The sequence below is a fragment of the Chionomys nivalis genome, chromosome 4 (assembly GCF_950005125.1).
Source record: "Chionomys nivalis chromosome 4, mChiNiv1.1, whole genome shotgun sequence".
Lineage (NCBI taxonomy): Eukaryota > Metazoa > Chordata > Mammalia > Rodentia > Cricetidae > Chionomys > Chionomys nivalis.
The window spans coordinates 52,731,876-52,755,864 of NC_080089.1; the positions used below are offsets into that span (position 1 = coordinate 52,731,876).

The 23,989-nt window shown below is 46.9% G+C and overlaps 1 protein-coding gene across 2 annotated transcripts in view; it reads left to right on the forward strand.

Moving 5' to 3' along the window:
* The first annotated feature begins 2,540 nt into the window (after nucleotides 1–2,540).
* Slc35f2 (solute carrier family 35 member F2) overlaps nucleotides 2,541–23,989 on the forward strand; it is a 49,431-nt gene continuing 27,982 nt past the window's right edge. For both annotated transcript variants that reach the window (XM_057767943.1, XM_057767944.1), the window contains exon 1: nucleotides 2,541–2,709. In XM_057767943.1, the coding sequence (XP_057623926.1) occupies nucleotides 2,600–2,709 (110 nt within the window). In that variant the 5' untranslated portion in view covers nucleotides 2,541–2,599. The remainder of the gene's footprint in view (nucleotides 2,710–23,989) is intronic.

Here is a 23,989-nt window from a genome sequence, read left to right on the forward strand (position 1 = left end):
AGTCCATCTTTGGAGGTGTATAATTACAGCACGTGGGAGGCTGAGGCAGGAGGATCATGATTCCTAGGCCAGCCTCCGTGACATAGGGACACTCTATCTCTAAATAAACAGACAGCAGTCAGGCAGTAAATCCAGCACTCAGGAGGCAGAGAAAGGTGGATATCTGAGTTCGAGGCTAGCCTGGTAGAGAGAGTTCCGGGACAGCCAGGGATACACAGAGAAACCTTGTCTCAAAAACAAAAACAACAAAAAACACATACATACACAAAAACAAACAAACAAGAAATCAAACCAGTCAGCCATCCAAACAAAAACAGTCTCATCAATTAATTAAAATTTAGTTAACAAGTACTTTGTTCTGGCTACTCAGTGGGCATCGGTGGTTCAGTCTGACATTTATGAAGGAAGGATGGGAATCTGAAAGGTCATTGGATCTTATACAATCACACGGGGAAGCTACTTCTTTGTACTGTCATTTACAAGAACGTAGATGAGTACAGGGTTCAGGTGAAATTTCATGTTGTAGTGTTTTTTTTTTCTTTTCTTTCAGTTTCTCTGTGTAGCTCTCTGGTTTTCTTCAACACAGGAGATTGAACCCAGGCCCTCTCTGCCAACTGAGCCACATCCCAAGCCCCTACATGTGCTTCTGATGTTCTCAGAAGGCTCATCAAACTGTTTTTTTCAAGTGCTTGTAAAGAAATTTTGATTAAGTCCTTTTGACGTTAGGAAAAATAGCCACGTGTGATGGCCCACGCCTTTAGTCCCAGCGCTTGGGAGGCAGAAGCAGGTGAATTGCTGTGGGTTCGAGGGTGAGTTCCAGGACAGCCAGGACAGTTTAGAGAGACCCTGTATCAAAATAAAACAAACACACAAAACAACAAAATGAATAAAGAAAATTAGAAAAATATTTCAGCAATCATTTCAGCTAGGCATGATGGTACATGCCCCAGCCCTTGGGAGCACTGCCTTAAATTGGAGGCCAGCCTGGGTTACATAGTTGAGTTTCAAATCAGCTTGGTCTATGGAGTGAGATTTTGTCTCAAAAATACAAAAACAAAGTAACCATATTTAAACTTTGCAGCATTTATAGTTGGTAAAGCAGAGGCTCTTTTAGCTACAGTTTTCAAAATCTATTACCTTTTGTACATCAACAATTTTTTTTTGCACTGATTTGTGTGTTTTTGTGTACTGCTGCCTGGATATGGAGTTCAACCTGCCCGAGTCCATTCTCTCCACCCACCATGTTGGTTTTATGAATGAAACCTGCTTTACCAGACAAGCCACACCCCCACGCTCTGCTCACCTCGGTGTTTGAGGCAAGATCTCCCTTTAGCTTAGGCTGATCTAGAACTACACTGTTCTAGGCTAGCCTCCAGCTCAAGGGATGCTCCTACTTCAACTGCCTAGGTCCTAGGAACTGCGACTGAAGACATGAGTTACCAGATGGTTTAAAACCCGGTTCTTCTTAATGTCTCTTACAGAACTACCTGCTCTTCTGCATCCACAGTCTTCTAGAATTTACTGTTGACCGTGTTCCTTTATTCACGAGAGGAGGAGGTTGGGGAGGAACTAAAGAGGTGGGGATGGGTCTCAACACCTTTTCTTTCATCTTCTTGGTCTCTTTCAGGAAAAAGGTGCTTGAACAGCACTACAGACTTCTTTCTTTTAGCGAGAACCAGGAATTTCCCCACCCCATTTTTTATTTTATTCCCTCTTGTCCCTTCTGGGACCATTCACGCATCAGAAGGTGAGCCTGGACCAAGGCCAGGACGGTGCTGAGTGTGACAAGGCAACCCAACACACCCGCCAGACAGATAGGCTTCGCCCACACCACAAAGACACACTTCTCAGATCTTTGTTTTGCGAGGAAAAGAACTGTAGCTTTTCTTCAGTTCTTTCAGGGAGTGGGAGGGAGATCAGGATACAGGCGCGGGGTCAATCGGTCCTTTCAGTTAGCAAAGTTCAGGCTGGCACCTGCTCGCCGCATCCCGTAGGACACGCGGGGAGCCAGCCAAAATAACCTCAACGCATTACCTAGTTTGCTGATTTCAAACAAGGAACCATAAAATCCTGAAATGTGCCGGGTGTGATAGTGCTGGCCTGTGAATCCCAGCCCTCCGGAAGAAGAGGCAGGAAGAGTGTTGCAAGTTCGAGATTAGCCTCGGCTACGTGATGAGTTCCAGAACAGTCAGGGCTACCAGAGTGAGGTCAAACAAGCTAACCAAATCAACTCCACCCACCCGGGTTGGGGTGGGGGAGAAGAAGCCCAACCCCCAATCTCTTAAATTTACACCGTGTCCTACACAGCACCGACGCTAGCTGAGAAAACAAACCTGCCTTTTCTCCCTCCCCCTCCCCCGCCTCCCTCAGCTTCCCTGAGGTGCCAGGTGATGATCTGTAAAAGCATCCTCTGGCCCTAAGGACTTGACAGTTAATGATTTGTCGCACGAGCCGGGGAGGCGAGCGCGCGAGCGAGCGCAGCAGGAGAGCAAGGCAAGGCGCGGGCCGAGACCGCGCTGTCCTCACAGGCGCCGCCTCCTGTCTTCCGGGCCGGGGCACTTCTCGGGATTCCGGGCTACGAGAGGCTCGTAGGGACCCCATGGAGGCCGAATCGCCGGCGAGCGCGGGGGTCACGGAGCCCCAGGCGTTGGGCTCCGTGGCCACGATCGGCAGCCACCTGAGCAGGATCCGAAGCAAACTCTTCACCTGGTGAGTGCAGCGCGGGGCGGGCCCGGGTGGCGGGACCCGCGCACACGTGTCTGCGGGGGCGGCGGCGCCCCGACTTGGGGTTCGGAGCACTCCTCACTCGCACCCGGAAGGTCTCGTTTCATCTGGGTGCTCCCATACCGTGGCACACCCTTAGAAACCGCGGCGATGGTTTTCAGAGGATGTGCAGGGGATTCATCCAGCTGGCACTGTGAGATCGGTCCCCGCGCCCCCGCGGCAGGGTGGGTGTCCCCGTGGACGCAGTGGAGGAGGGCTGCCCACCCTGTCGCTTGGCAGGTGGAAGTGCTGCCCTTCCTGGCGCGGCGCCCGCATTCTTTCAGCCTCCAACCGGAGTTCACTCAAGTGAGCAAGCTGGGTTAAGTTTTGTGCTGTGGTAAACCGGACGGAGACTGCGTCTACCCTGTTTTGGGGCCTGAGCGAGGTGACGTGACCACCTCCGGAGCGACGGTCCAGGGAAGCAGGTGGCTGATGTCACTGTGCTCCGTGGGGCCCTAGGTAGGGAGGGATGTTCTTAAAGACTTGGCAGCGACTCTGGGGAAAGCTTTCTGTGGTTGCTGGACGACTTGTGTTCTGAAGACACATAGAGGCTAACATCCAAATAATGAAATCCATTTACCGAGCATTCACTCCGTGCCAGGTACTGCCCTTAGCCATTTATGTGGACAATAACACCGCATCTCCTTCACTTTAGGATATGGCGCTATTGTTAGACTCACTTTCTAGGTAGGGAAACACAAGGCTAAGCCGTTCGTTCACCTGGGGATTATGAGAGAGCCAGGGTTACAGGCATATGTCACTATCCACCCTGGGCAATGAATTTCAGGAAAGATTTTGAAAGCTACACCCTTGAAAAGGCATCTCACTTTCAGAGCTGGTCAATAAATGTGTATACATGCATTTTTTTTTTGTTACAAATAAGCATAGTTTTAAAATAGATGCGTGTGTTCGAAGGAGTAGATTGGCCCCAAATCGACCATTCTCTTCCAGCTGTGTAATGTCCTGGTGTTTTAGCAGTGATTTCTTAGCGGGGAGACATTACCGTGACATAACTAAGGAGACAGACTTTGAGTTCAAATCTTAGTGAGCTGGCCTTGCTTGGACAAGTCACTCAGTTCTTGTGTGCTATTTGAGGATCGTGGCAGTTACTGCACTGCAGCGCAGTGTGAGAGAGGGATCATGCTTAGCCTGGGTCAGACACTGGGTTCAGTTCTCAGCAAGAGCAAAAAAAAAAAAAAAAAAAAAAAAATGGGTGTGGGTTGGGAAGGCAAGATGGCCCAGTGCTTAAATACTCCTGCCACCAAGCCTGATTACCTGAGTTCAATACCCAGAACATACATGATGGAAGGAGAGTCAAGTTCCCAAAACTGTCCTCTGATCTTCACATGTGTGCTGTGGCATGTATGACTACACATATAAACATACATGGGCAGTAAATAAACAAATAAATAATGCAAGAATGCAAGAAAAGATTACTAGCAGCCTTCGCCATCACTTCCCCCCACCTGCTTAGCCCGCAGGGCTGTGAGAGGATTCGCTGGTTGACCACACAGCAGTGGGAAGAGAGAGTCCTTTTCAGTGTCCTGCATGGGCTAGTTGTCACCATCAGCTCTCTCCATTCCTCCGTAATGGGAACAGGTGGTAACTGGGAAGATGCCAGTGACCCTAAGGCTGGGGTAGATAATCTAGCAGATCTCAGCTCAACAAGAAGTACCAAGAACTAGCAAGTGTGATTTTTCTCTTTGTAGCGTAGTGTTTTCGGATAGTATGTTTTATGATCAGAAGAGTCTAGGAGCCCCATGGGATTTCTTCCTTCTCTCAGTGAGGTTTATTTTGCACCCCCCTGAGGCCTTTTACTCTCTTGTGTGATGGTGGTTTGTGGGTGTTTTACACTCCTGGTGGATGGGCCTGCATTACAGCAGGCCTTGCTCTTCTCCCTTGTGCATTCTGCACAGCCCATAGCTCAAGAATGAATGAATGAATAGCTGAGAGATGACAAAGTTCTTTTATTCCTACTTTCCTTTGGTCATAAGCCATTTCTTTTTGTGATCCAAAATTGCATGCTAGAAAAGGAAGTTTAGCTCAGCAGTATGGTGCTAGAGTCATGGTAGAGCCCATGAACAACATTTGCTCATCTTCTGCTTTTAGCCACCCACACCCCTTCTTTCATGCGGTGTCTCTCTGTTGTCTTCAAGCTGGTCTTGTGTTTAAATGATCCTCTTGACTGAACCTCCTGAGTACCTGGAACTACAAGGTGTGTGTATCTGGTTTCCATGACAAAGTTCATTAGGTCTCCTATTCATTAACCACACTCCAAATGCCTCCCTGTGTTGATGTTTATTCTGAGGGTCAGGGCCTGCAATTTCCCTTCTTTGTTATTGCTGTTTTTTGGTGTGTCAAGTAGGCCACGCTGACTTTCAAGTTGCTGCAGTATCTGCAGCTGGCCTTGAACTCCTAACATTCTTGTCCAGGGAACTGTGGGGTGTGGAGGAAAGACAGGACACAGAGAGATAGCTTATAGTCTCATAGAGCTTTTTTTTTTTCAAGATCATAGAGTTCTTTAAATTTTGTTTTGTTTTCCTTTTCTTGTTCTTTTCACCGAGAATACCACTTTTGACATGTGGGTACTAAATACAGGAAAAAGTTAATGGCCTGAAGCGGATTGCCTTCTTTATCTGAAGCGTATGTTCTAGGTGACCCCCAACTCTTGACATATCTCTCTCCCTTAGGGTACAGACATTTTTCTTTGGGGTTGATGACTAGCTGATTATGGTGGTACCTAACTGTAGTCCCCAGCACTCAGAAAGTGGGAGGGAATGTTCAAAGGCATGCTGGGAGTTCAAGGCCAACCATAGTGACCCCTTGTCTCAATGACAGAGGAGGGGGAAATGTCTCGAATCCCCTGAGTACTCATCCCACAAGTTCAATGGCACTAATTGTCTGAAGCATTCAGGGTAACAGTCCCAGAATATCCCCAACAGGTTCTGTCCCAGAACCTGACTTTGTTTTTCCTAAACAGGGTTTCTTTACGTAGCCCTAGCTGTCCTGGAACTTGCTCTGTGGAACAGACTGGCCTTGAACTCAGAGGTCCACCTGCCTCTACCTCCCAAGTGCTGGAATTAAAGGCATGCACTGCCACCACCCTCACCTTGAACCTAACTTTTGTTGTTTATGGCTCTCTAGTCAAATGATATATTCTAACAAAAAGCCCTGGATTTCCAGAAGTGCCAGAGGACACTTAGTATTTTTACACTATCAGGCGGTTTACCGTCTGACAGAGACCTTAATTTATTCATATATTTCAAAATGCATATTCCGTATGATTGTCAACTTTCTTTCTTTCTTTCTTTCTTTCTTTCTTTCTTTCTTTCTTTCTTTCTTTCTTTCTTTCTTTCTTTCTTTCTTTCTTTCTTTCTTTCTTTCTTTTTTGGTTTTTCGAGACAGGGTTTCTCTGTGGTTTTGGAGCCTGTCCTGGAACTAGCTCTTGTAGACCAGGCTGGTCTCGAACTCACAGAGATTCCCCTGCCTCTGCCTCCCAAGTGCTGGGATTAAAGGCGTGCGCCACAACCGCCCGGCTGATTGTCAACTTTCTGTCTCTAGCAGAAAACTTAATTATTTCATGTGGTTATCTTTTTCCTTAACCAATGAAGGATAAAGTTTTGAGACAGAGCTTGCTATTGTATTCTTTTTGTATTTTTGTAACGCCATGGTGGTCAGGTTTCTTTTTTTCATTCAATACACCTTAGCTATCTATATCCAGGTCCAGGCCCTGTTTAATTCCTGTTTCCAAGAAGGTTCATAATCAAATTATAGTAAAGGAATCATGGTAAGTGCCAGAGGAGTAAGTCCAAAGTTCAGTGGTGGTGCTGGGCTACAGTAGTGAAGAGAGCTGCCTTCCAAAGTTCAGGATTGGCACAGAGGAGAGCAGAGAACAGGCCTGCCCGGGTGAGGGGCAGCTGAGAAGCTTGAGGTTTTGTTCCTACTAGGTGAGAGAGGTAGCAAGATTGGAAGGGCTAGAGAGGGCTTTGCTTAAAGGACTGGAAGGAGCTTAGTGTGTAGGGGGCACGGATTGGAGGAGGTTGAGCCGTAGTCGCCCGTCAGCCTACAAGCGAGCTCCTTATTTCTGTCTGTTTATAGGAGCACTCCTTGTCACCACCCATCAGTCCACAGGAGGGGAGCACTCCTTGTCACCACCCATCAGTCCACAGGAGGGGAGCACTCCTTGTCCCCACCCATCAGTCCACAGGAGTGAAGCACTCCTTGTCACCACCCATCAGTCCAAGGAGGGGAACACTCCTTATCACCATCAGTCCACAGGAGGGGAGCACTCCTTGTCACCACCCATCAGTCCACAGGAGGGGAGCACTCCTTGTCACCACCCATCAGTCCACAGGAGGGGAGCACTCCTTGTCCCCACCCATCAGTCCACAGGAGTGAAGCACTCCTTGTCACCACCCATCAGTCCAAGGAGGGGAGCACTCCTTGTCCCCACCCATCAGTCCACAGGAGGGGAGCACTCCTTGTCCCCACCCATCAGTCCACAGGAGTGAAGCACTCCTTGTCACCACCCATCAGTCCAAGGAGGGGAACACTCCTTGTCACCATCAGTCCACAGGAGGGGAGCACTCCTTGTCACCACCCATCAGTCCAAGGAGGGGAACACTCCTTGTCACCATCAGTCCACAGGAGGGGAGCACTCCTTGTCACCACCCATCAGTCCACAGGAGGGGAGCACTCCTTGTCACCATCAGTCCAAGGAGGGGAGCACTCCTTGTCACCATCAGTCCACAGGAGAGGAGCACTCCTTGCCACCATCCATCAGTCCACAGGAGGGGAGCACTCCTTGTCACCATCAGTCCAAGGAGGGGAGCACTCCTTGTCACCATCAGTCCACAGGAGGGGAGCACTCCTTGTCACCATCCATCAGTCCACAGGAGGGGAGCGCTCCTTGTCACCATCAGTCCACAGGAGGGGAGCACTCCTTGTCACCACCCATCAGTCCACAGGAGGGGAGCACTCCTTGTCACCATCAGTCCACAGGAGAGGAGCACTCCTTGCCACCATCCATCAGTCCACAGGAGGGGAGCACTCCTTGTCACCATCAGTCCAAGGAGGGGAGCACTCCTTGTCACCATCAGTCCACAGGAGGGGAGCACTCCTTGTCACCATCCATCAGTCCACAGGAGGGGAGCGCTCCTTGTCACCATCAGTCCACAGGAGGGGAGCACTCCTTGTCACCACCCATCAGTCCACAGGAGGGGAGCACTCCTTGTCACCATCCATCAGTCCAAGGAGGGGAGCACTCCTTGTCACCATCAGTCCACAGGAGGGGAGCACTCCTTGTCACCATCCATCAGTCCACAGGAGGGGAGCACTCCTTGTCACCACCCATCAGTCCACAGGAGGTATCACTCCTTGATACTGTTCACCGTCTATAGGGACATCAGGTGAAGGGTGTTTTGTTTAGATGTATGTCTGTGCACCGCATGCCTGCTTGGTGCCTAAGGAGGTCAGATGATATTAGATCACCTTGGACTGGAGTTACAGTTGTGACCCCATGTGGGTGCTGGGACCGAACCCATGTCTTCTGGAAGAGCAGTCTTTTAATTGCTGATTCATCTCTCTAGCCCAACGAAGGGCGTTGTTATATAGCATTGTTTGAGGAAGTTATATGAAATGGGAGCTTTCCTATGCTTTGTGCTGTGAGGACCTGGGTAGTCCTTTATTCTAGCAGTCTCGGTAAATTCTCCCAGCCACCTTCTATTACACAATTAATTACTATCTGCTTCTTCTAGCCCCAGGAGGCAGGAGAAAAGTCAAGTTTTGTCCACTGTTATATGCTTTATTCTAGCACACTTTGAACGGGATAATTCCTCATTGCGGACAGCTGTGCATCCTGGCCTCTGTCCAACAGATGCCGGCACAACACACATCCAATATGACAACCAAAAATGTCTCCGGACATTGTCGGATGTTTGTTTTTAACTGCCTCAGATATTTGGGCTTCATGGCACCCAGTGACTTCCTGTTTCCACCCTCAGAGCACAGCTCTGTGCTGAGCGTTCATTCTCCTGCCAACCCTGGGCCACAGCACACAGTTGAGAGCTTTGCTGGGTTCTGCTCCCATCTGACCTGTGTCGTCACTTCCTGGGCACTGCACAGAGTCAGAGGACATTCAGGGATTGCCTCTGTGTGGCACAGGGGAGAGAAGAGAGTAGAACTTAAAGGTTCTCTTCCAGCAGGCCCTCCACTGGCCTCTGTCCATGCTACCCAGGATGTAGTGCCTTCCCCAGAATAGTTCTCGACAACCTCTGGGTTTGTCCTGCTTCTCTTTGCTCCTTTCCCAGACTAATTTGAAAGTAGGGAGGATGGATGGCTGCCAGAGCTTGTTCTTCATCTTGACATCGTTTCTAAACTATTCCTAGAGCCCGTCTCCCCTTCAGTCCTTACAGTCCTGACTTCAGCGTCCACCTTTACCGACTCTCATCCGGATTCTTGTGGCGTCCATCCAGGGCTTCACACAGTCAGAGAGGTGTCAGATCAAACAAAAGGGCAGCAACAGCTGTCATCAGATGAGAATTCCCTGCTTGCATTTCACCAGTCCTGTGACACACCTACACAGTTTGGTTTCTCATTTGATGGATCAGATGAGTAACTCGCTTGGATCACATAGCTGGCGAGCAGCAGAGAGAGAGATAGTTATGTCTGATTCCAAAGTGAACCTGCTTTACTAGTTTGGAAGCCTCACCACGTCGTATCTTCAGCCCAGGCTGTAGGATGCCTCCCTTCACCTGCACCGACGGTGTACGAACTAAGACTTATCTTGGGGGGGTCCCTGGAGGTTCCCCAGAGGTTACCCTGGGGAGCGAGTGAAGAATGGGACCTGGTGAGTTTCTCAGCTGATCTCTGGAATCCACAGACACATTGCTATTGCTTTTTTGTATAACTGGGATTTTATGCAAGACGTCCAGATTATTAATAGCAGCTGTCCAGGCTGGGCGGCTTGGAGACTGTCGCTGGAGAGTGGGGTGTCTGAGGCTGAGGCTCCTGCAGACTTGGTGTCTGGTGTAGGCATATCTACTGCCTCACGGATAGCCATCTTCTCTCAGCGCCCTTGCATGGCAGAGGGTTAGAGAGCACTCTCTTCTGTGTGCCAATCCCGGTCATAGAGAAGAACCCTGTCCCAGTTACTTTCTCTGTTGTGAAAAACACTGCGCTCCAAAGCAACCTGGGGAGGAACGGTTTTCTTTCATCGTGATTTTCATCTGTTATGCAGGGAAACCAAGGAAGGAACTCAAGTCAGGAACCAAAACAGAGGTCAGGGAGGAACATTGCTTACTGGCTTACTCCCTGTGGCTCCATTCAGCCAATTTTCTTATATAATTCAGGACCTGCCCAGGGATGGCACCTGCAGGGGTGGTTTGGCTTTCTCATGTCAATCATTAATCAAGAAAATGCCCCCACAGACTTGCCTATAGGTTAGTTTGATGGAGGCAGTTCCTCAGTTGAGGTTCCATGTTTTCATCTTCTCTGGTTACTCGTTTATATCAAATTGACAAAAATAACCAGCACACATCCTCACAACCTAAGCACCTCCCAAAGCTGTGCCTCCAAATACACAGTTTGGGGATGAGATTCCAACACAAGAACTTGGGGGAGGGTAACAACGTTTAGTCTATCATCTGTGTTTGTAGAAAGCTACAGCTAACACAAGTCTGAGAGCCACTGGTCGCCCAATAGAGGTCACATGACTGCATGTCCCTCTCCTGACAGCCTCCCTCCTCCATTTCTCTCTTCTTCCTTTTTACCTGTTCATGATAGTTGATTTCTGTTTTAAAAATGATGCTGAAATGCCCATAGTTTGAACTTTTCCTTTTTAGCTATTCTGTGTGTGCTGTTCACAGACAACAGAGGCAGGCGTCATTAGACGGTGTAGCCTTCACCACTGTCCTCTTGCAGAACGCGTTCCTAATTCCAGACAAACCACAAGCAAACACAAACAAACCAGACTATTCCCTGCCTTCTCGGCCCTGGCAGCACCCGCCCCTGTCTTCAATCTTCTTACCTTCCTTTCTTTTTTCCTTTCCTCCTTTCCCACTTCCCTTCCTTGCCTTTAAAAATATCTGTGTATTCATTATCCATCTGTGTATATGTGGGTATGCTCACGCCGCGGGAGTATAGGAGTCATTCTCTTCTTCCGCCATGCGGGCTCTGGGGATTGAACTCAGGTCATCAGGCTTGGCAGTAAGTACCTTTACCTGCTCTGCCATATGGCCAACCCCTGTCTACTTCGTCTGTGAATCTGACTTCTCTAGATGCTGTCTGGTGATGGCCTGGACTCATACTGTATTTGTCTCTGTGGGAGTACAAAGTCTCTGTCACCTGCACACTTCCCACTCCTGGTTCACCTACCACAAGGCTGATCACTTCAGCGATAGAGACATCCGCGCTTCCCTTGTGACCACCCAGCCTTTTTCCTGGGGCTCCCTCCTTATTGCTTGCTGCCTTCTTCTCTTGGAGGCTTAAAGAATGGATGTGTGTGCCGGGCGGTGGTGGTGCACGCCTTTATCCCAGCCCTCGGGAGGCAGAGGCAGGTGGATCTCCGTGAGTTGAGGCCGGCCTGGTCTACAAGAGCTAGTGCCAGGACAGGCTCCAAAGCTACATGGAGAAACCCTGTCTCGAAAAACCAAAAAAAAAAAAAAGAGTGGATGTGTGACTCTTTCCAATATGGCTCCACGCACATCTCGGTTGGAGGCCCCTCTTCTCTAACTGTATGATATATGTCCCCAACCCGTACTGTGCTTACTGTTGAACTTGACAATAATTACCACTAGCCCTGGAACATGCCTTAGGGCAGAGGCTAGCTCATCATGGAAGCTCCTGTAGTACTTTGCCCTTGGCACAAATCCAAAATGGTAGCAGATCTTCCCATTCTGGAGATGGGGCAGTTCTGTGGAAACACTTAAAAAAAACAACAACCGATTGTTTAAAAATATTTATTTATTTATTTATTTATTATGTATATAATATTCTGTCTTGTGTGTCTGCCTGCAGGCCAGAAGAGGGCATCAGATCTCATTTCAGATGGTTGTGAGCCACCATGTGGTTGTTGGGAATTGAACTCAGGACCTTTGGAAGAGCAGGCAATGCTCTTAACCACTGAGCCATCTCTCCAGCCCACAACAACCGATTTTTAAAAATGGAATATCTTTACTTTTACATGTAAATAATGCTGACTGATTATATCCACCACCAGCTGTCCCCAGAAACTCCCTGCACCTCCCCTTCCCCCTTGTACCTTCTCTGGTTTTGTTGTTGTTCTCTGGTTCAGACTCTGAGCCTGATGACGGCTTGCTGAGCTTATAGATGTATTGAGTTTATGGATGTAACAGCCATATCATGACTCAAAGAGAGAATTTCACATACTCTTCTCCATCCTCCAGTCCCTACATTTTTCCACGTCTTTCCTGAGCCTGAAGGATGAGGAGGGGTTGCTAGAGACGTCCCATTTGGGGCCAAGCCCTCAATAGACACTTATTCTTAGCCCTTGGCTAGTGACAAGTCTTCGTATTAACTGCTGACCACTGCAGAGAGAAGTTTTTGTGGCCAAAGTTGAGGAATACGCTCATCTATAAGTGAAGCATAAATATTTAGAAAGCAGTGTTGTTTAGCAAAATGACAGGAGTAGATTCCTCTTGGGCCTTGTGACCTCCCCGGAGCCATGGGCTTTTGACTAAGCTTAAATATAGTACAAGACATGAATTCCTTCCCGTGAAGCCGGTCTCAAATTCGATCTAAAAGCCATTGCTTTCCCCCATGCCATTCATGCCACTATTACATCACTGGACATGTCTTACCTTTCAGGGTGGTATTGTAGTATAGAGGCTTGGCTGCATGGGTCCCATTGGTGTCTACATAGCATCTTCTGGCGCTAGTCATCAGAGGACGTTTTCAGGTCACTTACTGCTTGGTTCCTCTGTCTTGCACCTAAAGTGTATTGTCTCGGTGCTAGAGTCTTCCCACCTGGTTCTAGCAGCTAACCAAGAGCAATGGCAGTAACCTGGGTTGTTTTGGGGGCCTGTGGGACGTCCCTGATCAAGGGACGTCCCTGATCAAGGGGAGCTATCCCATACCTGGTACTGAGATTTTCATTTAATAACCCATATTCTGGGAGAATCATGGTGGTCCATGTGTGGTCCCCTCCTTTTATTTGGTGTGGTAAATAAGATGTAAGAGCTAGGACTGGAGTAAAAGTAGGTGCTTTCTGAAGGGCAGCTTTCAGAGATGTTTAGAAGGTGGCTACATGGGCAGACAATGTGAGTCACCAAGCCTGGAAACTGTTTTGATGAGTGTTTTGGTAAGCTCATTTAAAAGTTAGGCATTGAGGCTGTAGTTCAGTGTGTAAAGCACTGGCCCAGCACACCAAAGGACCTGGGTTCAATTCCACAGCACTTCCTAAACTGGGATGGTGGCGCACAGCTCTTTCACCTGAGGAGAACGATCAGGAGTTCAAGGTCAATCCAGCCTTGACCATCTCCTGGCCCATCAGGGCTACAGGAGACCCTGTCTCAAAACAACCACAACTGAACAGTTAGATCTTTACAACAAACACCCTTTATCCCCGCCCCTCACACAAAAAAGCTAGAGCGATTTCCTTCTATTACTTACTTATTTCAAACAGGCTGGTTTTGCAGAAAACTTTAAGCCCTCTCTTCTAAACACGAACTTTACTTAGAAATCGGACCGAATGGCACTTCTTCTGTAATGATCTCTCACCTCGGCTAATTTATCTATGTAGAGTTTTGGCAGCTATTCTCCAGTAGAGTTGGCTGGTCCTGGACAACTCTCTAGCATAGGTCAATTCATTTAATTACTTAGGAGGCCCATTTGCTGCTAATCCTAGAGATTTTGGCAAGAAAAAAAAATACCTTTACTTGAAATTCTTAATTGGGCATCATGGCCACTTTTGTAGTCCCACCACTGAGAGACAGAGGCAGGAGGATTGCTGTGAGTTCAAGGCCAGCTTGGGCTACAAATGATTTCAGGACAGTTGGAGATAGTTAGCAAGATCCTGTCTCATATGAAACCAAAAAAAAAAAATACTTTCAAAAAAAGTCCATTTACTGATTTAGTATATATTTGTCTATCTGTGCTTGTGTGTGCCTTCATGTACACAGAGGTCAGGAGTGTTGGGTGTCCTCCTCTGTCACTCTCTGCCCATTCCTTTGAGACAGAATCTCTCCCGAGCCCAGGACTCAAGGTTTTCTTGGATTGGTTGGAACCCAGCAAGCCCTAAAAATCCCTGTCTCCATTCCCTTTGGAACTGGGGTTACAGGAACACTCAGGATCCCTAGCTTGCTGCATGGGTGCTAGGATTTGAACTCTGGTCCTTCCGGTTGCACAGCAAGTTCTCGTAACCACTGAGCCGTCCTTCTAGCCTCAAGAGGTACAGTTAAACTCTTCACTGCACGTTTGCAAGCCAAGACCACGCTCCCTTCCATAACCCAGTGCCTTCACCCTGGCACCGCTTCCATCGGTGTGGGCTCAGCTTATTCTGCTGAGCAACAAGAATGTGCTCTGGGGCATCTAAGTGAATTATTTGTCTTCTTTCTTCTAACTTCCACCCCCACGTGGTCACACGTGGCTTTTTTTCTGAGTTATCAAGCAGATCTCTGGAAACCTGTGTTCCTTTAAAATTATCGTTTCTACCTATTAAACCCCCCAGGAACCAAATGACTTTGTGCCTCAGAACTACTCGCAGGCAAAGTAGGAACAGGCCTGCACAAAGACTGCAGTGGTTTTGATTTTTAATAAGTTATAACAGATTATCTCTTGTAGTCCAGGCTGGCCTTGAACTCACTGTGTAGCCAAGAATGACCTTGAACTTCTGATCCTCTTGCTAGCCTTGAACTTTGGGCTGTGGTGTTGCTTCTGTCTCCTCATGGCTAGGATTAGAGGTGTGCCACGTTGGTTCCAGCGCTCCTGGTTTTCATGTAGATTGTTGGGTGAGATATAAACAGGAAGAGCCGAGCTTTGCTGAGCATGGCCCCCTGTGTACTCCAGAGCAACCACCAATTCCAGGACTTCAGGGTTCATTACTTAGTTCGTGTCATCCTTCTGCTAACTTCTTTTCCTCCGTAATGTGGGGTGGCCTGGAACTCATTTGAATCCAGTTGGTCTTAACCTCCTGCACGTTGGGATTAAAGGTGTGAGCCACTACACCTACCTTAAAGAATGTCTTGTTTGTTTTTGTTTTGATTTTTAGAAACAGGGTCTCACGCACTCACTTCTGCACATCAACCTTGTACCCGGAATCAACCGAGCTCCCTCCCATTCAGGCAATGTGGCGGCCAGCCTTCTGTGCTGTTAGCCTTGGATATTTTCTTGCATCTTGTGAGGTGGATGGTAAAAGCAAGCAAGCAAACAACCCACACACCCCAAACAGACCTTTGGCAACCTCCTGCTGAGCCATTTGTATCTCCAGGCATGCCTGACAGTACATAAACTTCAAGATAGACATCTTCTTGAAACATCGTTTAACTTATTTCTGTAGACTCCAGTTGCACAAAGCAGATTTATCTTAATTCCTGGCTCATGATATACCCTCAGTGTGGGCACATGAATGGCTCTGTTAATTTTTTAATGTAATACATTCCCATAAAACCGCTGCTATTCCTAAACTAGAATTTCTATGCACCCAGTAGTCAGTAGTCATTCCCTTGTTTGACTACAGATAATTATAGATAGGCACCACCTGAATCTTCCTGTCACCATTCTCTTGCTTTCATATATATATATAAAACATATATATGTGTGTGTGTGTATTTTAAAATAATTTTTATCTTTATGACTTCTCTTCCCTCCACCCCCCCCCACTCTCTTTGTGAAAAAGGTTCTCACTATGTAACCTTGGCTGGCTTGTAACTCACTCTGTAGACCAGGCTGGCCTCCAACTCACAGAGGTCTTCCTGTCTCTGCCTCCAGAATGCTGGGATTAAATATGCACACAGCTATACCTGGCCTAAAAGGTATTCCTAAAAGATTATTGTCGCGAGTAATTCGGCATGGATGTGTGTGTTTTTGTGGGTCCGCGATATGAAGACTCAGACACATTAGAATGACTTAGCCTCTGTGGTGCAGGGGCCTCAGCTTTCCCTTTGCATCCCAGCATCTTTATTTTTTCCTATGTTTACACTTCAGCTAGTAGATTTACATGTTTAAATATGCTTTCACCTAGGAAAGTAAATTGCTGGTTTGCGGGCTGTGAGATTTGAGCTTTGTAAGACAGTATCACACTGGCTCCCAAACTTGTACTGATTTAAACCCTGCCAGGTACACTCTTACACACGTGAGAAACCTTGTGGAGCCAGGTCCTTTGTCACACTCGCTGTTGTGAGACTTGGCATTTTCAACAGCCACACCAATGTAAGTCTCTTAATTCACAGATTTGGTAACTAGTGTGTGTGCATCTCTGTGTGTGTCTGTTGTGTATTCATACATACAAGAGTGCACCTGGAGACCAGAGGATCACCTTGGGTGTCTTTCCTCTCACAGGCCTGGAACTCAGTCAGTAGGCAAGACTGGCTGGGCCTGTTTCCCACCTTCCCACACAAGGATTAGAAGCCTGAGCCACCACATTTGGCTTTTGGTGTTTTTTGTTTATTTTGGGGGGGAAAGGGGTGGTGTGGATTTTGAGGATTGAATTCATGTCCTTGTGTTTGCAAGGTAAAAACTAAATTACGCTACCAGAACCATTTCCTCAGACTAATTGTTTTTATCTGAGAATAAAATAAAAAGGGTCTCACTTTTTAGCCCAGGCTACCCTGGGATTTGATATGAGGAGCAAGCTAGCCTGAAGTTCTTCTGCTCCATCTTCACAAAGATTGGGATTCCAGAAGCGAGGGACCATGCCTGGCTCATGAAGTGAACTCTGGGTGTGGTTATTTGCTGCCTGTCTTTCTACTGCTGTAGAATGTGGTGGTTTTCTTTTTTTGCACAGTATTATTCTTATTTAGCTTCTGATAACATCATTCTTACACTAAATGGAGCATTGCACTTAAAATTTTATTTTATTTATGCATGCTGTCTGTGCGTGTATGTGCACATGCCTGTGTGGTTGTGTGCCTGTGCACACGCAGAGAACCAAAGAAGGGGTAGATGCCTTGGAGCAGCAGTTACAGACACTTGCAAGATGACCAGCTTGTTATGTTGTGTGTACTGGAGTCCCAACTCTGGTCTTCACTGTTGTACAGTAAGCATTCTTAATGGCTAAGCCATCTTTATAGCCATGACATAATACATTCTATGTGTTGTAGAGGTTTCCATGACTGAAAAGCTTGTGTGTGTGTGTGTGTGTGTGCTCACGCGCTCGTGTGCACACCAGCTTTCCATTGATGCTGTTTCCCTCTGGTCTGGTGGTAGAAGTTCTCTTAAAAAGTTTGAGAGTTGCGGGGCGGTGGTGGCACACGCCTTTAATCCCAGCACTTGGGAGGCAGAGGCAGGTGGATAGGATATCTGTGAGTTTGAGCCTGGTCTAGAAGAACAAGTTCCAGGACAGGCTCCAAAGCCACAGAGAAACCCCGTCTTAAAAAACCAAAAAAAAAAAAAAAAAAAAAAAGTTTGAGAGCACTGAGGGCGAGTCGACCAGCTGAAATCAACGCCAGCCCACATAAGGGAACCTGACTCAAGGAGGAGTGTGACAGACAGTCTTTCTGGTTTGAAGCTGGTGGGTGTGGGAAGCCGGCAAAGGACCCAGTGACTCACAGGAAGTCTCCCCAAACACCTCCCCTTCCCGGTCTCTCACTGGGCCCTGTCCCCAGGAGCTCTGGGATCCGTTTCTCACTTCTGTCCTCAGAGGACTGGCTGGCACTTGATGCGTGTGGTAGATGGGCTCTTAGGGAAACCCAGCTCATCACTGGGTATGGGAAAGGACGTTTTGCTTTACAGAGTCAAGGAGTGTGGAACTGCCAAACCACAGCCTGGAGGCAGCTGGAGCCAGGATCCCAAACCACACCAGGGCTCCGGCTCTGCGCCCCACCTTCACTGTGGGCTCCTTGATTCTCACTGTGGCATTCTACAGTGTAAGCTACACCAACAACCCGAGGGAAAATGACTTCTGTTTTGCTAATCCACAAACAGGTAAACCCAGATGTTTAAAAAAAAAATGGTCTTTGAGAACTTTCTATGAAATCTCGCCCGGCAGGCAGCATTAAGGGCTGTGTGTTTTATGGGCTGTTGCTTCCTGGTTTCCTGTTAAGCACAGGGTTAGTCCGCCCTCAGTTCTTCTGCCAGGTGCTGGGCAGAGCCTGCCTTGTGGATTGTCTCAGGGCGGAAACTCTTGCAGGTCAGGCTGAAACAGCCATGTCGATGTCACCCCAGGTCAATCCTGCGCCTCTTCATCCTACCCTCAGCCCCTTTCCGGATAGATTTTATCCCTTCTTTCATATTTTCACCAAAACACCACACATTAAAGTATTTGTGAAACATGTCCTCAGTGGGCTGCTCATCAGTGCCCGCTGTTAGAGGTGTGGGGTAATTCATGTCAGCTGGTCTCTGTGTGGCATCGTAATCCTCAATATCGTATTTTATTATGATTATAAGGGATAGTGTGCACAGCAGGAAAAAGACAGACTTAATAATTCCCTGACATAGGCAAGTTATTCCTCTGAGTGGCTGAAGCTCAGTCTCTTGCCTATGTAACTGTTCCCGTAGTCCGTGTCTTGCAAGAGTTTTGCTCAGATTTTAGTGACGCAAAAGGTTGTTTAATGTGATATCTGGCCCACAGGTATTCTCATTACACTGTCTCACGTCTCTTAGGATATATGAAGGTTGTTATTAATCTTTTTTGGGGGGTCCTCAGAGACAGGGGTAGTTCTTTTTCAGCACAACTTCACATCTTTGCATCTTTGTCTATTGACGGGAAAATAGGAGCAATAATAGTGCTTCCCTCATAGGCTGCTGGGTTAAAAATGAAGTAGGGATGTGAAATCCTTAGACCAGGGCTCTGTAGTGTGCACTCCGGCACAGTCCTTACCATTACTGTTACCACTAGATGGTTTATGTGACTGTAGATATAGGGAAGCAGTCAGAATATCCATGATAGTGTCTGCGTTTACAGACCACTAAAACAAATGCAATGTATAGTGTCAATGTAGAAAATGGGATTAGGAAGATTAGAATCAAAAGGAAATGGGAATTTATAGGTTGACATTCTGGTACTGGGCCCTTTTCCTTTGTGTGTGTGCGTGTGTGTGTGTGTGTGAGTGTGTGCATGTGCGTGCGTGTGTGTGCATGTATGTGTGTGCATGTGCATGTGTGTGCATGTATGTGTGTGTGCATGTGTGTGTGTGCATCTGCATGTGTGTGCGCCCATGCATGCCATGGTGCATGTGTGAAAGCAAGGTGACAAGCCACTGCAGTCAGTTCTCCCCTCCTTCCATGCAGGTCCCAGGCATGGCACTCAGATAGTTAGGCTTAGCAGCAAATGCCTTTACCCGCAGAGCCAGCTTGCCAGCCCCCATCTCTTTTCTTACTTTCTCTCTTCTCCCTTATTTCATCTTCCAAGTCTGGAAGAATGGAGAGAACACCGGCAGCCTCTAACATTGTCTTTGGACTTTAGTGTTCCTATATTGATTTACCATTTGAATTTGGTTAGGCGACATAAACTTTGAGGAGGTAATATCTACTCTTACTGTTGTGTGGAAATCCAGCAAGATAATAGATGTGGGAACTCAGTATGGTGTCCTATGTGTTCCTAGTTCCTTTTACTGTACAGGGGAGAGAGAATATTAACACGTCCTCTATATTCTTGACTTTCCAAGGCTCACACAGATTTTAAGATGCAAGAAGAAACCGCCAGATTTACAAGTTTAATTTTTGTTCATCTGTGTAAAACTATTTTATCAGTTTCTGGCTTGAAGGTCTGGTTTTTATCCCCCATACAAGTGGTGAGTGTTTTAATCCAAAGTGGCTCCTGATTGACTTTGCCCGCTGCTACTTAATAGACTCTCTACTTGATGTGATTATCGTTCTCCTAAGCAAATTTACTAAGAATGTAAGTGGTTCTAACAGTGTGACTCGTACTGTTTTTAAGTAGCTCATGTATAGTTAGTTTTGGCTGTTAGTTATCTGCAGCTACCATAACAAACTACTTGCCTCTGCCCCTCAAGGGCTGGAACCAAAAGCATGCCCCACAATGCCTAGCCTATCGCCTTGGTTTTAAAATTATGGCTTTTAAAGTGATCATGTCTCTGTTATTTCGTCTGCATTAAGTTTAATGGCCAAAGCAACATGACTTTGTTATCTTTCATGGCTCCAAAGGCCAACCAATAGAAGCCTCATTGGGCCAAAATTAGTATTGGTAGAGCTGTAGCCTTTTATAGAAGCTCTAGTTGGAAATCCGGTCCTTTCTTTTCCTGCTTCTAAAATCATGTCTTGTCTCCTGGCCCTTTCTCATCTCCCAAGCCGGCACCTCTAATCTGTCTGTAGTTGTATCTTTCTCTGATAAATTGTGAAAAGTTCTTCCTTACAGGATCTTCCTGGGTAATAATCAATGACAGTGTCCCTAGCTCAAGGTTCTTACCCCATGTCCTCTTTACAAGTCTGGGGGAAGAGTGTGGCTGTTTGTGGAATGGCCTTTACTTTCCACCCACATTTACTCACAGGATCTAAAACGGTTACAACAAAACACATAGCTTTAAGGGTGGGTGTACACACCTATAATCATTTGGGGAGCTGAAGCAATGTATGGTCAGTAATGAGCTCTGGGACAGCGGGTGTGCAGTCTGCATTTGGTAACAATGTAGCAATAACTTATGTCAGGGAATCTTCCTCAGTTCTTTTCACTTATGTAGCTCTCCACACATACTCATTCTTTGCAATTTCCAGTCAAGGGCTGCTACGACTGGTTTCTAGTGGTACCACAGGCTTGAGAGAGGTTTTGTAGATGCTGACTGATACCCTAGGATGAGTTACTCCTCCACATTGGTCCTGGAGCACGCTCTTGTATCTGATGGGATAATGGTTCCCATGGAATTTTTTCATACACATCTGTTGTATGTGTGTTTGTGTACACATATGTTCATGTATGAGTGTTTTTGCATGTGTGTGTGTGGTGTGGAGACTAAAGAACAAGTTTGAATATTGTTCCTCAGGATGGCTCTTCTGGTGGTGAGCCACCCTGTAGGTGCTGGGAACTAAACCCATGTCCTCTATAAGAACAAGTACTCATTTATTTACTTATTTATTTGGGGACAAGGTTCTTCTGTGTAACGCTGGCTGTCCTAGAACTCAATCCATGTCCTCTGCAAGAACAAATGCTATTTATTTATTTATTTATTTATTTATTTATTTATTTATTAGTTTTTTGTTATAGGGTTTCTCTGTGTAACCCTGGCTGTCCCAGAGCTCACTCTGCAGACTCTGAGATCTGCCTGCCTCCCAAGTACTGGGATTAAAAGCATTGAACCACCACCGCTCTGTGCAACAAGTATTCTTTTTTTTTTTTCAAGGGAGAGACAGCAGGGCTACCGCTGCTTTTTTTTTATTTATTTATTTATTTATTTATTTATTTTTATTTATTTATTTATTTATTAAAGATTTCTGCATCCTCCCTGCCACTGCCTCCCATTTCCCTCCCCCTCCCCCAATCAACTCCCCCTCCCTCAGCAGCCCGAAGAGCATTCAGGGTTCCCTGCCCTGTGGGAAGTCCAAGGATCTCCCACCTCCTTCCAGGTCTAGTAAGGTGAGCATCCAAACTGCCTAGGCTCCCACAAAGCCAGTACGTGCAGTAGGATCAAAACCCAGTGCCATTGTTCTTGACTTCTCAGAAGCCCTCATTGTCCGCTATGTTCAGCGAGTCCGGTTTTATCCCATGCTTTTTCAGACCCAGTCCAGCTGGCCTTGGTGAGTTCCCGATAGAACATCCCCATTGTCTCAGTGTGTGGGTGCACCCCTCGCGGTCCTGAGTTTCTTGCTCGTGCTCTCTCTCCTTCTGCTCCTCATTTGGGCCTTGGGATTTCAGTCCGGTGCTCCAATGTGGGTCTCTGTCTCTGTCTCCTTTCATCGCCTGATGAAGGTTAATATCCAGGAGGATAACTATATGTTTTTCTTTGGGTTCACCTTCTTATTTAGCTTCTCTAGGATCACGAATTATAGGCTCAATGTCCTTTATTTATGACTAGAAACCCATTATGAGTGAGTATATCCCATGTTCCTCTTTTTGGGTCTGGCTTACCTCACTCAGGATAGTGTTTTCTATTTCCGTCCATTTGCATGCAAAATTCAAGAAGTCTTTGTTTTTTACTGCTGAGTAGTACTCTAATATGTATATATTCCATACTTTCTTCATCCATTCTTCCATTGAAGGGCATCTAGGTTGTTTCCAGGTTCTGGCTATTACAAACAATGCTGCTATGAACATAGCTGAGCATATACTTTTGTTGTATGATAGGGCATCTCTTGGGTATATTCCCAAGAGTGGTATTGCTGGGTCCAGGGGTAGATTGATCCCGAATTTCCTGAGAAACCGCCACACTGCTTTCCAAAGTGGTTGCACAAGTTTGCATTCCCACCAGCAATGGATGAGTGTACCCCTTACTCCACAACCTCTCCAGCAAAGGCTATCATTGGTGTTTTTGATTTTAGCCATTCTGACAGGTGTAAGATGGTATCTCAAAGTTGTTTTGATTTGCATTTCCCTGATCGCTAAGGAGGTTGAGCATGACCTTAAATGTCTTTTGGACATTTGAACTTCTTCTGTTGAGAATTCTCTGTTCAGTTCAATGCCCCATTTTTTAATTGGGTTAATTAGCATTTTAACGTCTAGTTTCTTGAGTTCTTTATATATTTTGGAGATCAAACCTTTGTCTGTTGCGGGTTTGGTGAAGATCTTCTCCCACTCAATGGGTTGCCTTTTTGTCTTAGTGACAGTGTCCTTTGCTTTACAGAAGCTTCTCAGTTTCAGGAGGTCCCATTTATTCAATGTTGCCCTTAATGTCTGTGCTGCTGGGGTTATACGTAGGAAGTGGTCTCCTGTGCCCTGCAACAAGTATTCTTAAACACTGAGCCATCTCTGGCCCCTGTCCATCTTTTTCAAAAGACTGTCTCTCACTCTGGCCTGGAGCTGACTGATTTGGCTAGGCCAGCCCCAGGGATCTTCCTGCTTTTGCCTTTCTCCTGCTGGGGTTAGAAGTGCGTGTCACCGTGCTCAACTGTCTACCTCTTCTGGGGATTAGGCTTCCGTTTTCACGCTTGCACACAGTCTGAGATACCTCCCCATCCCCCACAGCTCTTCTCTTGACCTGAATAACCTCTGCTTATTCTTCAAGTCTATGAACTGTCATGGCCAAAGTCTCCCATGAAACCCCATCCTAGCTGCCCATCCTTTGAGTGCACCCACCACCCTTTCAGTAATTTCTTTTCTGCTCTTCCCTGCTGTGTTGTGAATTCCCTGAGGTCAGGGGCTGTGTCTCTACTTCTCTTTGTTTTCAGAGTGACAAATTGTTAAGATCCCCTAGATCCTAAAACTATTGCTAATTGACATCACCGAAAAGGTGGCTCAGCAGTTAAATTGCTTGCTGTGTAAGCAGGAGGACCAGAGTTCAGATCTCCAGAAGCCCTGCAGATGCTGGATGAGCATGGTAGCGAGCCTGTAACTCCACTGCGAGGAAGAGAAGAGCTGGAGTTTCTTGGCGAATCCAGTTACGGAGCTCTACTTCAGGGACTCTTTCCTTCTTCTCTTGCAGTTCAGAGGCCTTGGGGCAAACACCACCCAACTGAAGCAGCCCCTGAAGGTTTCTTATCTTTTAAGGAAATGGGCTCTAATGGTGGAACAGAATTTTAGGGTGAGCCAGTAAGACGCTGAGTAAGAGTTTAGGGAAAGGTTTTTTTTTTTTTTTTTTCTTGGTTTTTTGAGACAGGGTTTGCTGTAGCTTTGGAGCCTGTCCTGGAATTAGCTCGTGTAGACCAGGCTGACCTTGAACTCACAGAAATCCACCTGCTTCTGCCTCCTGGTGCTGAGATTAAAGGCCTGTGCCACCACTGCCCCAGCTGGGAAAAGCACAAGAGTTGAGAGAAAGACAGGTGCATGGGAAGGAAGGGAGGGAGGGAGGGAGGGAGGGAGGGAGGGAGGGAGGGAGGGAGGGAGGAAGGAAGGAAGGAAGGAAGGAAGGAAGGAAGGAAGGAAGGAAGGAAGGAAGGAAGGAAGACACATCGGTGTGGGCATCTCAAAGAGGCACCGATGAAGTCTTTACCGATTGGGTAGCTT